At 36.0% G+C, this 16916-nt stretch overlaps 7 protein-coding genes across 7 annotated transcripts; 2 read left to right on the forward strand and 5 right to left on the reverse strand.

Moving 5' to 3' along the window:
- Nucleotides 1-538: 538 nt before the first annotated feature.
- Nucleotides 539-1099, reverse strand: FDP41_013229 (uncharacterized protein; the record flags this gene model as incomplete). Its single annotated transcript, XM_044703836.1, has 1 exon — nucleotides 539-1099. One exon carries the CDS (start codon nucleotides 1097-1099, stop codon nucleotides 539-541), a length of 561 nt encoding a protein of 186 aa, XP_044565459.1.
- Nucleotides 1100-1229: 130 nt separating this feature from the next.
- Nucleotides 1230-1916, forward strand: FDP41_013230 (uncharacterized protein; the record flags this gene model as incomplete). The annotated part of the gene is made up of 4 exons (XM_044703838.1): nucleotides 1230-1357; nucleotides 1405-1450; nucleotides 1610-1621; nucleotides 1674-1916. The coding sequence occupies 4 exons, from the start codon at nucleotides 1230-1232 to the stop codon at nucleotides 1914-1916; spliced, it is 429 nt and encodes a 142-aa protein (XP_044565460.1).
- A 645-nt stretch (nucleotides 1917-2561) lies between these two features.
- Nucleotides 2562-7157, reverse strand: FDP41_013231 (uncharacterized protein; the record flags this gene model as incomplete). Its single annotated transcript, XM_044703839.1, has 1 exon — nucleotides 2562-7157. The coding sequence occupies one exon, from the start codon at nucleotides 7155-7157 to the stop codon at nucleotides 2562-2564; it is 4596 nt and encodes a 1531-aa protein (XP_044565461.1).
- An 882-nt stretch (nucleotides 7158-8039) lies between these two features.
- FDP41_013232 (uncharacterized protein) lies at nucleotides 8040-9332 on the reverse strand (the record flags this gene model as incomplete). The annotated part of the gene is made up of 1 exon (XM_044703840.1): nucleotides 8040-9332. One exon carries the CDS (start codon nucleotides 9330-9332, stop codon nucleotides 8040-8042), a length of 1293 nt encoding a protein of 430 aa, XP_044565462.1.
- Nucleotides 9333-9672: 340 nt separating this feature from the next.
- FDP41_013233 (uncharacterized protein) lies at nucleotides 9673-12235 on the forward strand (the record flags this gene model as incomplete). The annotated part of the gene is made up of 2 exons (XM_044703841.1): nucleotides 9673-11214; nucleotides 11411-12235. 2 exons carry the CDS (start codon nucleotides 9673-9675, stop codon nucleotides 12233-12235), a joined length of 2367 nt encoding a protein of 788 aa, XP_044565463.1.
- Nucleotides 12236-13498: 1263 nt separating this feature from the next.
- On the reverse strand, nucleotides 13499-16129 carry FDP41_013234 (uncharacterized protein; the record flags this gene model as incomplete). The annotated part of the gene is made up of 1 exon (XM_044703842.1): nucleotides 13499-16129. One exon carries the CDS (start codon nucleotides 16127-16129, stop codon nucleotides 13499-13501), a length of 2631 nt encoding a protein of 876 aa, XP_044565464.1.
- Nucleotides 16130-16439: 310 nt separating this feature from the next.
- FDP41_013235 (uncharacterized protein) lies at nucleotides 16440-16820 on the reverse strand (the record flags this gene model as incomplete). The annotated part of the gene is made up of 1 exon (XM_044703843.1): nucleotides 16440-16820. The coding sequence occupies one exon, from the start codon at nucleotides 16818-16820 to the stop codon at nucleotides 16440-16442; it is 381 nt and encodes a 126-aa protein (XP_044565465.1).
- Nucleotides 16821-16916: the final 96 nt, after the last annotated feature.

The following is a 16916-nucleotide window of genomic DNA, read 5'->3' on the forward strand; positions in this document are numbered from 1 at the left end:
GTTTTGGTGGGTGTTGACCATGTTTGAATTCGAGGTGTGGTGAGGAGGTACCTAGGAGCTGAAGGAAGCAGGCGTACCGCATGAGTAATCAGAAAATAAGTGCGGTCAAAAATAAGACGTTTATCTACCATCGAAAAATACCTTCGATTAAAATACTGCTGGACGAATACGGATGGAGAATATCGCTGGTTAAAATACTGATGGATATTAACCACGGCATCAAGGACGACACAATACAACAGGGCAATTACATCTGCATAATACTGGTCATTAAAATACTGTCGGAAAAGTAAATGAGGAAAATACTGACCGATGAAAATAAGACGTATTTTACTGCTCGACCAATACTGTCGGATGAAATACCACTGGCAAGATATGGACGGAGAATAATATTGACAAAATAATGATTGAAATTAATTATGATAACAACGACGGACAATACTTTCGGATTGGTACGGATGAAAGTACCCACGAATTATTTTCAGATACTTTGTTGAATAAGACTTGTTGATTTTTGAAATATTTAGAAAATTAATATTTATTTACAAAAAATATAACAAAATGCAAATTGATTCAATTGCCACTTTAACCCAGATGGCAATGAATAGCAAATACAGCTACATTTAGACTTGACTTTTCTGATATCTATTGCTGATAGCATTAGTTGTGGAATGCATTTGAGGTGATACATATAGGAAACGTTATCCATGTGTTTCACTTCAAAGATCAAGGAACTAAGAACTACCTTATCAGTTACTTGTTTAACGAACGCAATGTTCATTTCTCCTTGATCCGTTTCAAATAGGACAAAAATGTCTTTTTCAAGCTTGAATTCTGGTTCTTTTGCTCTTGGTATCAATTTTCTGCATTGAGGATATTTTGTAAAAAGAGCTTTCATGACCATTTCTCGTTCAGAAGCCCTTTTTTCAAGCTGTTTTTTGTTACTTTTGTCATTGAATTGCTTGTACGTGGAATGTTTTAACTCATAGAGGAGAGTCCAAAACCAAGTAACATGACCAATATCATCGACATCCTCAAATATATGACAGCCTGCATGAAAGTTTGGAAGTTTGCACTTTTCGGAGTTGTTCTGAAGCATGATATTTTTTTTGTAAAGAAAATGCTTCCTGTGCGCGCTCGATCTGAACTCGCTTACAAAAACTTCTCTCCAATAGTTTCAAAGTTGAGCCTGTATTTTCGAAAATCAAAACAAAAAAAAACCAATCATAATGCCAACTGACACTGTAAGGGGTATCAAGAACAAACGTAATCGAAAAAACATTTCTTATATAGCTCCATCATTGAATATAACACTTTTTCAAGAAAGCAAGCAATTCTTAACTCAGAACAACGCAAGGTTTGTTTCTTGTCAATATTTCTTGGTGATCATTTCTTTCCATGAAGCATCAAACAATGTTGTAAATTGAAATTTCATTCATTTCTCTCCCAAGTAAGTTGTAATGTTGTTCCTTTTAACTCTTCAAATCTGTTCTAATCCCCAAACACAAGAGCAAAAGCTTCAACTTTCAGACACAGTGGTTACTCACGTTAAAACATTTTGTTCAAGTCTTCCAAACTATAGTATTCTTTCAGATTGTGATAAATCCAGGTAGATGAAATAGTAAGTTGTGTTTGTTATTTGTTTGACTAAATTTCACAACAATCGTTTTTAGTTGATAAAGATGTGCAGGAAACATATAAGTCAAATATTTGTGAACGCAAAAAAGAAGGCGAAACTTCGTAGAAGATCTGGAGTCTCAAAAAGCAAAAATTCAGACAACCTTTTTGACTTTGAAAACGACGAAGATGTGTATGACATCAATTCTGAGGAATATAAATTGTATCAAGAGCATTTACGTAAATCATCATCAGCGAAAATGAGACGCTCAAGACCTGTCAACGTTGTTGAGTTGTAAATTATGATGCCAATAAAATTTAAAATGCGTTTGCAATAACAATTTTAAATCAAATATTGAACCAAAATAATTTCAATTTGAATTAAAAATAAAATAGGAATATTTCCATCATTATCATCGATAGTAACAGCCACAGGTGTTGTGGTAGGTTATTTCAACAGTATTTCCGTCGTTGTTTCGTTCATTAAACCTCCATTATTAGAATATTTAACATGATGCTTCTTCCGACTGTATTTTGTGTCTTGGTGGATTCTTTTCAACAGTTACTCCCGACAGTATTTTTTATCTCGAGTTTTACCGTAGGCCGTACCAACGGAAACAAGCTTGAATCACCTTCGAAATAACAGACCGCAATAAGGAGACACTACTTATGCACAATATGCATTCAATAAGCTTCATTTACTACCGACGATAACTATGTAAAATACAGACGCGATTCTCTGCTCCTAGGTAAATTTAAACCTCACACCCGAATGAATGAAGTCACAATATTTATAGGAACACTCTCCAATCTATCTCTATCATCATGTGGGCTCCAAACAAACACACACACAGCAAGGAGTTCATTAGAATGTTACAGTCTACACTCCATGTCTCTTCATTCACAAAATTAATGACACTGTTGTAGTTAGTGGTAACAATAATTTATTTCCAAAAGAATAAACTTCTTCTCTTCTTGTCTGAGGAACCAGCAACAACCTCACCACCACCACCAGTTATTTTAGTTGTCATGACATTGGATGAATGACAAGTTGTCGTCATATTTGTATTGTTGGTGATGTTGTAGTTGGTGTTTATACTATTATTAGTTGGTGGTGTTGTTGTTGTTGGTATTAAATCACTATTCACAGTGAATCCAATCTTATCTTCAAAGTTCTTTACAAATTTTTCAAATTCTGCTGTAGCTTCTTGATCCTTCAATTCATCAATAATTTGTAATCGATATTGTCTAGTGGTTGGTAAATCTTTCAATCCAAATAAAGGATTCAACACCACACAGGTATATTTGGTATGTGAAATTTCTTCAAGTACTTGATCTTTGTAGAGTGGAGTTGGTTTGAATGGATTTAATGTAATAATTGCACCATCCATGAGTGAAGTGGAGAAGAGTTGTTGTTGAGAAGATGTTTTTGATAATGATGTTGAAGTGGTTGAAGTGGTTGTTGTAGTTGCAGTCGATGTGGTGGTAGTAGTAGTCGAGATAATAGTAGTATTGGTATTGGTATTGGTAGTAGTATTGGATGAAGGTGAGTGAGGAGGTGTTGTGGTGGTAGAAGGATGGTTCAGGTGGTGTTGATGATGGTGATGGTTCGTAAGGTTGTTGTTGTTAGAATCATTTGACAAATCATCGTCATGACCTCTGCCACCACTCACCAATTCCTCTTCAGAATGTTGAGACGAGTCAGAAGAGGAGGAGGAGGAGGACATCATGATAGTTCGATGATATTCAATGGCTCCTCCTCCTTCTCCAATATATAGACCACCATCACCACCACCACCACCATCACCACCACTCAATAATTCTTCTGTGGAGAATGATAATGACAAAGTGTTATTAGCACCACCACCACTCTGACCACCATAACTCTGACTTGAAATACCACCACTCTCCATTGTCTCTTCCATATTCATTGTTGATATTAAATGCTTTTGTTGTTGATGATGAATCATTCTTCGATGAATCAATCGATCCAATTTTGTACCTCCTTGAATGATTTCATTCATGAGTGGTTCAAATTGTTTTTGTTGTCTCTCCATAATTTTAATAAATTCATCCACTAATTGTTTATCTACTCTTCTTTTAGTAACATCTTGCATGTAGGGAAGTAGATGAGGAGCAAATGGTTCATCACTTTCATTCTCTCCATCACTCAAATAAATCATTTGATCTGTGTCTTGAATTTTCTTCTTATTTCCTGATTTTTTAAATTTACTCATCATTTTAGTGGCCACTTTCTTGGCAAAGAATCCATTGCTACTATTGTTATTACTATTATTATTCATTGCATTACTAGTATTATTCTCATCGGTCATGTTGGATGAAGTATTGATCGAAATGGATGATCGTGTGGAGTGTTGTTGATCGAATAATGAGGAATGTAGTGAATCTTTTTCATCATTCACACACAGTGGTGGTGGTGGTGGTGGTGGTGTAGAATAATAGGTATTTGAATTGATATTGCATGGTAAATTAATTTTCTGAAAGAGTTCTTGAATTTGTTCATTGGAGAGAGGAGGTGTGTGAATCCAAGTATTGTTGTTGTTGTTGTTGTTGGTAGTATTGGTATTGGTATTAGTATGGGCAGTATGGGTAGTATGGGTAGTATTGGTATTTCTGAAATTCTTCTTGAAATCCTCACTCAGGGAATGTTGATGATGATGAGAGGATGACACTGAAGCTCGATGTGGTTGTTGTTGTTGTTGAGGTATAATAATTTTAGTAGTGAATAAACTATTGGATCGATCTCGGAAGGGATGTGGTTGATGACCACCACCACTACCACCACCACCACCACCACCACCACTATAAGAGGATCTCAATGAAGAAGAAGAGGTGGTGGTGGCAAGTGAAGCACTCAAATGATGATAATTGGTTGAAGAATGAGGTGATGTGGGTGACATGCTGCTCCCTTGATTGTTGTTGTTGTTGTTGTTGTTGTTAACTAGTAAGAGTGGAGAGGATCGTGTCATTCCAGAAGTAGTACTACCACCACTTTGTAAATCATTGATATTGGGTGAAGAGTGTGAAGAGGTGGTAGTAGTTTGGATGGTGGATGATGTAAGATCTTGTTTAGCAGATTGTAGAAGTGATTTGAGTGTGGCGGATATTCTCCTGTTGCTGCCACTCGTGGTGTTGGTATGATGAGAATGATGAGGAGTTGAAGTGCCTGTGGTGCTGGTGGTGCTGAATGCTTGAACTCCCAAATAGGAAGCATTCCCACCCAATACAAGTAAATCATCTTCAGAGCTGCCACTCGTGGTAGTGTTGAATAAACTTCCTCGATTGGCTGCTGCTGCATTGGTTAACACACTTTGTACATAGTCTGAATCGTAACATCGTACGATGGATGGAGTGAATGCACCACCACCGAATGCACCACTACTATTCTGACCACTATTACCACCATTCATCATATTTAATAATAATGGTACTCCATGATTGTCATCATCTTTCTGAGTTTGTTCAGCAATCATTGAGAGAGTATCTTCATTGATGGAATGTTCAATTCGATTCCTTTCTTCCTCATTTAACAATTGTGAATTCAATAAAAGAGATCTCTTTTCTTTTTCTGCACCTGTCGCATAATAGAAATATCGACTTCCAACAAGCATAATTTCAGTTGCATTTGGTTCATCCACAAGAGATGGAATTTGTTTTTTCAATTTATCCACTTGTTCATTAATGAGTTGAACCCAATAATCTCTCTGACGTGAAGTTTCAGTAAAGAGAATAAATGTCTTTTCACGTGTGACTATTTTGAATGCATTTTCAATACAATAACCATCTGGAACACTTTGAGCCCATGTGAGAGGAGTAGAGAGAAGAGAAATGGCACATCGCATTTGGAATTTCACTTTTGGATTTTCAAAGAGTAATTGTTCACGTTTGTAGTGTTCCATAGAACCAGGTGGAGGAGGTTCATTGGTGTTGATGGTGATGGGTGTTGATGGTGATACTAGTTGTTGTTGTTGTTGTCCATTGGTGGTCGATGTTGTTTGTTGTTGTTGTTCGACAACAGCATTCAATCCTCCACCTTCCAAACAAACACTACTGGGATGGGTGGTATTGTTGTTATTGCTGTTGCTGAATAATTGAGTCATGGACATGGAATGATGATGATGTGAAGCATGCTCCTCTCCTCCTATGGTGGTCGTGGTTGTTGTTGTTGACTTGTTGCCACCACTACCATTATACACTCCATTCCAATGACATGTACACAACAAGATCAAATCATTATACAAAATCAAGACACGTGATTGAATACCTCGACTATCACTCACATATCCCATGAGAGCATGTCGAATGAATTTTCGACTCGACTTGACCAATTCAAATGGCAATGAATCTCCAAATTGTTCAGCCAATTGAATGGCTCTCTCTCGACACAATTGTTCTCGAATCTTTTCATTGACTCTTGAAGCCACAGCATTGATTTTCTGTGCAGCAGTAATCAATCGATCATAATCGTGATGATCTTGTGGTGTCGATTTGATTGATTCTCTGAGCAATAATTCATATCGAGGTATACGTTGAACAGGTTTGATCATAAAAGACACAACGGTATCATTGTACGAGTCAGGTGTAAATTCAGTACGTTCCAAGAATTTTCGGAATTTTGATTTTTTTTGACGTTTTTCTTCAATCATTTTGAAAATCAATTCATACTTGTTGCAATAATCGCTGTAACTCTTCAAATAATCACTCATCAAATGAAATATATCTCCTAGTGTTGGTGATTGTTTCTTTGCTAATATCAAGGCATTTCTCTTCTTTTGATCTTGTATGGTACTAAGAGAGGGATCCATTTCATCATTGTAATCATGTTCTTCCATATATTGAATATAGATTTGAATGAAGGAAAGAACTTCCTTATTCACTGCTAAAATGATTTGAATATCCTTGAATAATTCATTGGTATCTTCCTCTTTGAGTAATTGTTGTTGTTTGATGGGTTGAATAAAGACCGAGTTGAGTGTTTCCAAGGCATTCACGTATTCGCGTTCGGTTTGAAATATTTCTTGAATGACATGTTTACGTTTGGAGAGTAATTTGGCGCGCAGTTGTTGTTGTGTTTGAGAGGAGGAAGAAGAGGCTATGGTTGTTGTTGGCAGTGTCGGTGTGTTTGGTGGGTGATCATCCACCACACCCAACTCGAGTGGACGATCCACAACATCCTGATCATCATCATCATCATCGTGGTTGGGAGTTACAACCGTTGGTGATGATGATGACTCACGTGGAGTAACAGCGTGGTGTCTCATTGTGGAAATGTCATTGATGGATGACAGATCTTGTTCATGACCACTGATGTTGTTGTTATTATTATCATTGGTATGCTCATTGGGATGATCATTGTTGGACTCTGATGAATGACTCGTGGTGGTGGTGGTGATGAGGTTTGCTGATGTGCCAAGTGTTGGTTGAGAAGAGGGTAGTGGTGGTGGTAGCGGTGTTGTGGTGTGTTGTTGGTGTTGTTGTTGGTGTGGAGAAGAAGAGGAAATAATCATCGATGAGGACATTTTGTTGTGGTGGTGATCAGTGATGTATTGTTTAACAATTGTTCTTGTTGTGTGGTAAATGATGATCTAATGATGATCCACGAGTGCCTATCATCAGAACACCAAACTATGGTGTGTGCGTGTTGTTGACAAGTGGTGGTAGTGTTGTTGTTGTTGTTGTTGTTGTTGGTATTGGTATTGGGTGAACGCGACCAGATGTTTATCGTAGAGTATTCTCGGATAAATGTTGACAACACGTGCGTGCGTGGTGGTGGTGGTGGTGGTGGTGGTGGTGCGATCTGGGTGAAGAGAGTGTGGATGCAACCTTTGAGAGAGATGATTAATGGATGATGAGAGAGAATTGTAACAACAAACAGGGTTGTAATTGCTCTCACTTCACGTGAATCACGACTGTTGTTGTGAACAATACAACAAAAAGAAAGAGCGAACAGAGTCAATACCTGAGCACAGTATGAACTCGTCGAGTGAAATTTTTTAGAAAGATTTGAAAATTGACAAGTAGTGTGGTGTTTGTGCAACGAGTATAATATTGAAATGTTGAATGAGAGAGAGAGAGAGAGCGATTACTACTACTGGATGTACATGGTCATTGGAGAGGGTTCTGTCAAACTTGTTATTTTCGATCAAAAAAGACTCAAGTTCAACCACCACCACAACAACCACCACCACAACAACCATGGTTCAAACTCACACATGATTCCTATCGCTAAACTCTCCATTCTCTTATGCATGCGCAACGCAGTTTTTGGGAATGTTTCATCAAGGATTATAATTGTCCATATACAATGGTGACAATGAATCGCTCGACGACTCGAGTACATAAATATATACCTCTTTAGAATGATGATGATTTATGATTGGTGACCAACAACAAGAACAACATTACTTGACAGGTGCATTCTTGAAACTTGATACTGGTTGAATGTGTGGTTTTCCTAATACTCTCCATTCATGTGTCTTATTCCATACCACCACTCCTTGTTCATTGGTGTTCATGAATGGAATAATCTTTTTGGTTAATTTATCACTCTTAATTTGTTTATCCACTTCACAGACATCAAATCCATCCACAATGACTCGATCACCTGCTTGTAATCCTTCCAATTGATTAAAAGTTAATACTTGAACAGTTTCATCACTTGAAGTAGCAGCCAAGAGCATTCCTTCACTCTCAATTCCAACCATTTTGGAAGGTTTCAAATTAGTCATTAAGAGAACATAGTGATTAGCAATTTGATCCTTCTCCACTTTACCTTTCAATCCACTGCAAATGGTGAGAATTTTAGAATGATGATCAGGAGTGATGGCAATCTTTTCAACATAGAGTTTAGATGCTTCAGGATGATCTTCACAAGACAAGACATAACCCACAGTGAGAGCAATGGCATTGGGATTGGTCAATGGAGAAGAGGAGGATGCATGATCTTCGGTAGCCTTTGGTTGAGAGGATGATTGAGAGGATGATTGATCCTTCTTGTTCTTATTGGGAGAGGATGCTTGTTGTTTCTCACTCTGACCACTCTGATTTGAGTTACTGGTTAATAAATTTCGTAAAGTGAACTTGACAGGTTGTAAATACAACTTGACACTATCAAAATACTTGAATTTGTTCTTCAAATGATTCATATAACGAATCACATGAATCATGGATTCTTGTTGTTTCTTGGTTAATTGTCCAATTCCATTTGATGAATACAAATAAACATAAAACACAACATCCACCACACTCAAAGTATCATTCACAAGATAGGAATGAAAAGTTAAATGATCATTCAATTTGAAAAGTAAGGTTTCAATCGTAGGATGGACTTGATTGTTGTTGTTGGCTTTTTCTTGAAATGCTTGACTCAATGCTTCAATGACTTTGATCCATTCCAATTGTTCTTGATTCAATTTCACATGAAGAGAAGAAAAGAGTGTTTGAAGAGTTGTGTTTTGAGAATTTTCATCCACATTGATGGTGTGAATAGGAGTAGTAGTTGTTGTAGTAGTTGTTGTTGTAGTAGTTGTTGTTGTAGTTGTAGTAGTGGTAGCATTCATGGTAGTAGTCGCATTATTATTGGTGATGCCACTCAGAATGTGTTGAGTGTAGAGAGTAGCAATATGAAAATTGGAATGACAAGTGGATGGAACTACAATATCGGATGGAGTTACATGATCCTTCAAGGATGACATTTTAACGTTAATGTGTGTATGGATGTGAGTGTGGATGTGTGTGTGTACTAGAGAAGAAGAAGAGAGAGAGTGAATGAATTCTCAAGCAAGAGCAACAATAGAGCAAACACGCTTTGAATTTTTTTAAAGCACGTTTTCTATTGTAAACGCTTCACAAAACCATACATTCTCACACTTGTGAGGGTGGTGAATAGAAGAGAATTCATAGAAGAGAATTTTCATGAAAACCACTCAAAGAGAAATAGATTTATTTATTTTGACTATTAGGATTGATTAGATTAGATTTATATATTAGATAGAATGACTTCACACAAGCGCTTTCTTTAAATTAGGACAAAAAATGACCGAAAGGAAGGAGAACCATACAAAACCACCACCACTGCCACCACCACCACTGTTACAACAAAACACCACCATCACCACCATCACCACCACCTCTGCCCCACCAGAATCTGCTGTGGAAGACTGTTCAACAACAACAACAACAACAACAGAACCCCAAGTCATGACCTCCAACTCCAACCACTACTCGGAGGATCCATCGAGTTTTAATCATTTACCTCATTCCGATACGGTTGTGAACACTGATCATGAAAATTGTGAGGAATCCATCAATGCGACACTTAAAGTCATTTCTCCTAAAGTAGAAGCAGTAGAGATTCATCAAAATCCTCCTCCTCACACTAATTTAGAGGAAGAAGAAGAGGATCAACATTTAATTGAAATTTCTTCTGTCAAAATTATTCCAAATGACCGTAATAGTGGTGATGATCATAGTGGTGGTGTTGATCACAAGAATTCACCATCATCACAAGTGTTCACCCCAGTCGAATTGGAAAGATCTTGTCATATTCTCATTTATAGAAATCAGAAATTTGAAGCAGAGTTAAATGGTGAATTTTTGAAATTATTTGCTTGTACTAGCACCACTGGTCGATCTGCTACATTTAAATTTAATAATAATAGTAATAATAGTAATGGTAATAGTAATGGTAATAGTAATAATAGCAACAAGATGACTCCAACAACACCAGTATTAAGTATTTCATTGGAAAATGTTTTTGCCATACATCCTAAAAACTCTCTTACATTTTCAGTATTTACCTTTCAACCCAAAGACTCTAAAAAGATTGTCTATCATTTTGAAACATCCTCTCCTGAAGAAACTATGGAATGGGTGGATTCATTAAGATCGAATACTTTTAAAGTCAATTCCAATGCGAATCGATCGTATACCACTATGAATACTACTACTATGAATACTACTACTATGAATACCACCACCAATTCTAATTCTACTACTATGAATACTACTACTACTACTACAAATACCACTGTAGGGTCCTCCTCCTCATTTGGATCTCATCGTAAAGTTCTCATCTTTTTAAATCCATTCAGTGGTAAAAAACAAGGACTTAAAATCTTTGAAAAACATGTCAAACCTATTTTAGATGTCGCACATTTATCCTATGTTGTTATTAAAACAGAGAGAGCTCAACATGCTTTTGAATTTTGCGCCACATCATTAGACATTTCTAAAATGGAATATACAGATATTGTCGGAATGGGAGGTGATGGAATTGTCTTTGAAATCATAAATGGAATTGGAAAGAGACAAGATTGGAAACAAGTATTCAAATCAGTAAGAATCGGACACATTCCAGGTGGAACCAGTAATGCATTGGCAGTCAGTGCTGGTTCACAACTCAAAACAGGTAAACCAGCAAGTCCTGAAATGGCAGCATTTATTGTAGCGAGAGGTTTCTATCAACCCATGGATTTAGAGTCTTGTTTTCAAGCACCGAACAAACATTATCTTTCCTTTTTAAGTATCACATGGTCAGCCATTGCCGATGTTGACATTGGTACTGAAAATATGAGAGTAAGTGTATTCAGAGTATATATATGAAATTCATCATCATTGATGTGACTGAACTGAAATGTTTTATCATTATTGATGTATTTTGCATTGAATCATGTCATTCATGTATTTTATAACCATGCCCATGTCCAATTGTGTCTGAAATGTTAATATCATCATCATTCATAATATATATTATAACCATGTCTGTCACTAGTGGATGGGAGGTGCTCGTAACACAGTCGGTGCCCTTAAACAAATTCTTACCAAGAAATCCTATCGTGGAAAATTGAAATATTTACATCCACCACCACCACCACCATCAGAACTAGAACGTAATATCACTACACCACCACCATCAACCACATCATCCACACCAAAACAATCCAACATGTTGACCCTAAAGAATATTAAATTGAATGAACAACGATATTCTGCCTATCATTGGAATCACAACAATCTCACCACCACGTTGACCACCAACACCACTACTACTGAAAAGATTCAATGTCCTCTCTTAGAACAATATTTCTATGAAGATTTCAAAGCAATAGCACCTGAATATTGTACTCATACTGCAAATGCCACAAACAAAAATATTACTACTACTACTACTCATACTATTGACAGTACTAGTACTAAAACTGACACCTCCACCACCCTCCACTCGATCCATGTTGATACAAACTCATCATTAATGGTCACAGAAATTGAAGACAATTTTAGTTTATTTGTAGCAGCAAATATTTCTCATTTATCCTATGATTTTATTGCTTCTCCAATGGCTCATCATCATGATGGTTATATTGATTTAGTGTATGTGAAGGATAATATTAGTAGAGGTGAATTTTTAAATATATTTTTAGCTGCAGAGAAGGGTGATCATATTTTTGAAAAGGCAGTCAATATTTCAAAGGTGAAAGCATTTAAATTAAGTCCAATGGACACTGGTTCTTATGTGGTTGTGGATGGTGAGGCTGTTGATTATAGTGACATTTTAGTTGAAGTTCATCCTTCAATGTGTAATTTATTGACTCTCTAGAGATGACAATGTTCAACAACAATGGTATGACCATCAGTTATTCAGTAAATTATATTTGTAATCACAACAAACGGTTAATAAAGGAAATGTTTGTTCACAATTAAAATGACAGTCATCATCGTTTGGTGGAATAAGCACTTAGTTTGTTTATTGATAGTTCTTTTGCGAAGAAAACAATAAAACGGATCTTATTCATGGCCAAACACATCCATTCAACAAAAGTAAAATTTAGAAATTGCAATTTCCCATCAATCTGTTTTGACACCCAATCAATACATCAACAACCCAAATAATAGAAATTTTAAAACCATTGATGAATTTGACATTACAGCTCACCATTGAAATTACCAATAGTGACAAACTTTAACATCATTCTTTACAAAAGAAGATATTGTTTTAGCTCAAGTATTAAACAACTTTTAATTTTATGATAAAACGAAGCTTATGGGATATCACATAAATAACAATATCCTTGATAGTGATAATCTCTTTGTTTTTAAACTATCATATGTTAAGTTAAAATAATATTTAATCATGTTCAAATATAACCCGAAGTATTAATGTTATCTAATTATAAGAATTACATAGTACTTATATATTATTTCCAATTATTGTTGAAAGAATATTATAAGTAGAACATGTTTCGGTATAAAGTGTTAAAACAAACTTGTTTTGTTTGTTACTTAAAAACATTATATATTTGGATAGATTTTATTTGGATCATTTATTAAAATCTATCAGAAATTATGAGTGTTTAACGATTTGTATAATGTTAATTTATTCTTTTATAATTCTGATGTTTTTATAAGCTGATATCACTCTATGTTTATCTGAAGTATAGATATAATTTATTTGGGTGGTATTTTAAGAACGATTTATTGCCATAGTTCATTTTCAGGTCTAAAGTAATGAACTTGAAATCCATACAAAAGAAACTATATGAAGTTAGGTTTAGTTTCATAAGTCTACATATATCCAACTGGTCATCTTAAATCCATCAAACTGATAGAAACTTAGTGGTCAATCTGGAGACAAGTAACCATATCAAACGAAATATGGAAAGACGATTCGCTGCAAATTCCCCGAAACTCTAAAATATTTCATGTACATGGTTTAGGACTTTTTCTCATGGATTTACCAATATTGCTAACAATAAACTAACTAGATTTTTCAAGCCTTTTTTTCAGAATATCCAAATTTTATTCAAATAAATTCCACCATATCTCATAATAGTAGTTACTACTCCACAACATCATAAATCTATTACTGCTCTTTCACTACTACTGGATGATATTTTCTCATATACATACTCAAAGCCCATATTGGGAAAATGTTTCGATAATTGGTATAAGTAATCATACAATTATGATTAAAGACTCCACTAATACTCTCTTGAGGAAAATCTCCATTCGGTAATTGTTTTCTTAATAAAAAGTAAATACCCATTTCAATCACCTTCAAATTAGGATAATCACCAGTCATCAAACTCAATAAGGCCCAAGCCGTATTGATGACTCGTGATGTTTCCGATTGAGAATATTTGTGAGTGACACAAGACAAGTACGATTCACCCCATCCTCCATCTTGTTCTTGTTGTTTAGAAACAATAAAATCAAGTCCCTTTCTCACAATTTCATTCTTTGAATAGACATTATTCACTGGATCGATAGCATTCAAAGCAGTAATTGCAAACCATGTTCCATAACAGAAACACACTGCCCATCCACCATACCATCCACCTTCAGGTGTTTGTTTAGATTCAATGACAGAAATGGCATGTTTGATACTATCATCAATGAGAGGAATGTAGGGCGAGTTTGGATAAAACTTTTTAAATTGTAAGAGTGCAGTGATGCATGCACTGGTGCATTCAGTATGAGGATAATCAATCATAATTTCACCATACAAGGCTGCTGGGTTAATAATTTCAATCCATGAATGTGTACGAGAGAGTTCATAAGTGGCCCATCCACCATTTGTACCTTCATTGAACATGCTCAAAATGACACGAACAGCATAGGTGAGACGTTCTTCATCGAGAAGAAGATATTGTTCATCCTCCTTCTCACCACCTTCATCACCACCTCCATGAATCAATCCACTCAATGGATTTTGAGTCCATTTTGAGGAAATGGGCGTCAATAAATCTACGACGAGACAAGGACGTCGTTGGTGGTTAGAATCTTCTTCTTTCAATCCAAACAAGTCATGAATACTCAAAACAGACTTGATGCCTTCTGCAGTACAATCTGAAATGGGCCAACCGTGATCTTTGGTACTGAATGGCCATCCACCCTTCGATTGTTGTCGATAATAAGCCATTCGATTTGGAACATCTTCCTTGACTTGAGTAAAATTAATAAAATTATAAGCCTTCAAAAGTGTTTGTAAATGAGAAGGTCGATCCAATAAGGGTTGAATATTAATGGATCCATTGCTTGTTTTAAATCTCTTGTAATATTCAGCAATGGCTTGTGTGGCAAATGCAGTATCCCACAATTGAGATCCATTATAGCCTTGATATTTCATACCATCATCAGATAACCATAAATAATCATAGACTCGATCTAAATGAGCCTGAAAATGCTCTGTTTGTGATCCTTCGTGGAAATAGACACTCAACATATTCAATACCTTATTAACAGGACCAATACAAATATGGTTAGTCACTGAATCTTCATACTTGATATGGTCAATACACGTGTCAAGTGCTCTCTTTCTAAAATATCCAATTTTGAAATACTTTTCATAGGCTACAAACACATGAATCATGGATGCATAGAGTTGAGTAAATGGATGATAGTTATCACGTGGATTGACATAGGATCTAAATTTAGACCATGGTTGTTTGGAATATTCAATACCACTCACATTCATGTAGAGTTCATTTCTCAATTCTTGAATCAAAGTATCACTTTCTGCCCTATCATATACTTTTCCAAGACCATACAAATAAGCCATTGGTAAATACACGACACGACAATGACACCACCATTTACCAGGTTGAATGTATGGAAACCAATCTGGAAGTAACCACAATTCAGGTGGAATTGGATCAATACAATCCCAATGCATGAGACCTAATACACAAAGATAGAGTTTAGCCCATTGAGGACATCCCAAAGTACCATTGGCTGGTTCCTTTGAAAGAAATTCCAAAGTTTGTTTCATGAATTGGTGACTACTCGAGACTCCCAATAATCTCAAAGCGACATAATTGAGCACAGTTCCAAATATGGTCGAATGACCCTCAATATGGAGTCCATAACCACCATCCTTGTTTTGCTTACTTTGAATGTATCGAATCATTTCATATCGAAATGGACGTGGTAATTTCTCTCCACAAATGTACATGACAATCACAATACCTGGTAGAAGAAACATGGGTCCACCATAATCACCTGCCCAGTGTCCATCATCGGTTTGAACACTTCCATAAAAATCAATGGCTTTCAAGAGTCTTTCATTGACCATGGATTCACTGAGATTGCTTTGATAATTGTTGGTCTTGTTAAAGACATAGTCCAGTGGAGAGGTAGTGTCATTATTCACAGTACTGTCGTCGTCACTGCTATTACTGTTGCTACTACTACTACTACTATTATTATTATTACTATTACTATTGGTACTACCACTATGACTCACATCCAAATTCAATGGAATGTCATTCACATAGGTATTGGGTAATTCAAAATTGGATGGTTTGTTCAATAAATGTATATCAATCAATGATTGTGGAGCATTGAATTGTTTGAGAATGGATTGTGGGAAGGGAATCCAACGTTGTCTTCCTTCCTTGACCACAAGTCTCCATTCGATGGGTTCATCCTTGTGGGCATCATAATCGTATTCACGGAAGTTGAATTGTTCTAAAATTTGAGTGAGATGGGACATTTGATGATAATATGAATTGAGTGAAAGTGTGTGCGAGAGAGCGAGCTATCAGGGTGGTGGTGAAAATAGATGAACGAACTTTTCACGTGCCCACCGCAATGAATGGTGAAGGATTTTTTTCAGGTGGAGTACGATGCTTTCGCTCTGCGAAGAGAGAGTGATCTTTGAGAGAACTCTTGGAACCGGAAGGCAAAAGGATTTACTTTTGAATTCAGATCTCCTGTTGTGGTGTCATCATCTGATTCAACAACAATAACAACAACAACAAAATTCTACAATCAATCAAATATATTTTCATCCGAACATACATTTATCCCAAATAACTCACGGCCACAAAGAATAATAAAATAGAGATGATGACAAAATCAGCAATACTCTTCTCCACAACAATCGATCTAAATTCCTTTGAAGTATCGGGATTTAATTGTTTTCTCAAACTCACTCCGAAAACCATTGAACAAATACATGTAAAGAATCCTGCAAGCATGGCATTGAAAGGAAATGTTCCAACCAATTGACAATATACGAATTGAACAAGAGCCACAAGTACAGATAGAATAATGAATTGATCAATTAGTTTAACTCGTTGTGGAGTTTTCGTTTGATAATTCTTATACAATGTGGAGAGCACAACAAGAATGCTTCCAGAGTTGGCATCGAAAGAGGAGTCCAAGGATGATGAGGAAGACATTTTTTTGAATGGAATAGCCTTTTGCTGGAGACTTTTGGAGTGATTATTCTTGTAATAAGGTGATGAATTAAATCCAAGAATGATATCTTTAGAGTA

Source organism: Naegleria fowleri (assembly GCF_008403515.1).
Source record: "Naegleria fowleri strain ATCC 30894 chromosome Unknown tig17, whole genome shotgun sequence".
In the NCBI taxonomy this organism is placed as follows: Eukaryota; Heterolobosea; class Eutetramitea; order Acrasida; family Naegleriidae; genus Naegleria; species Naegleria fowleri.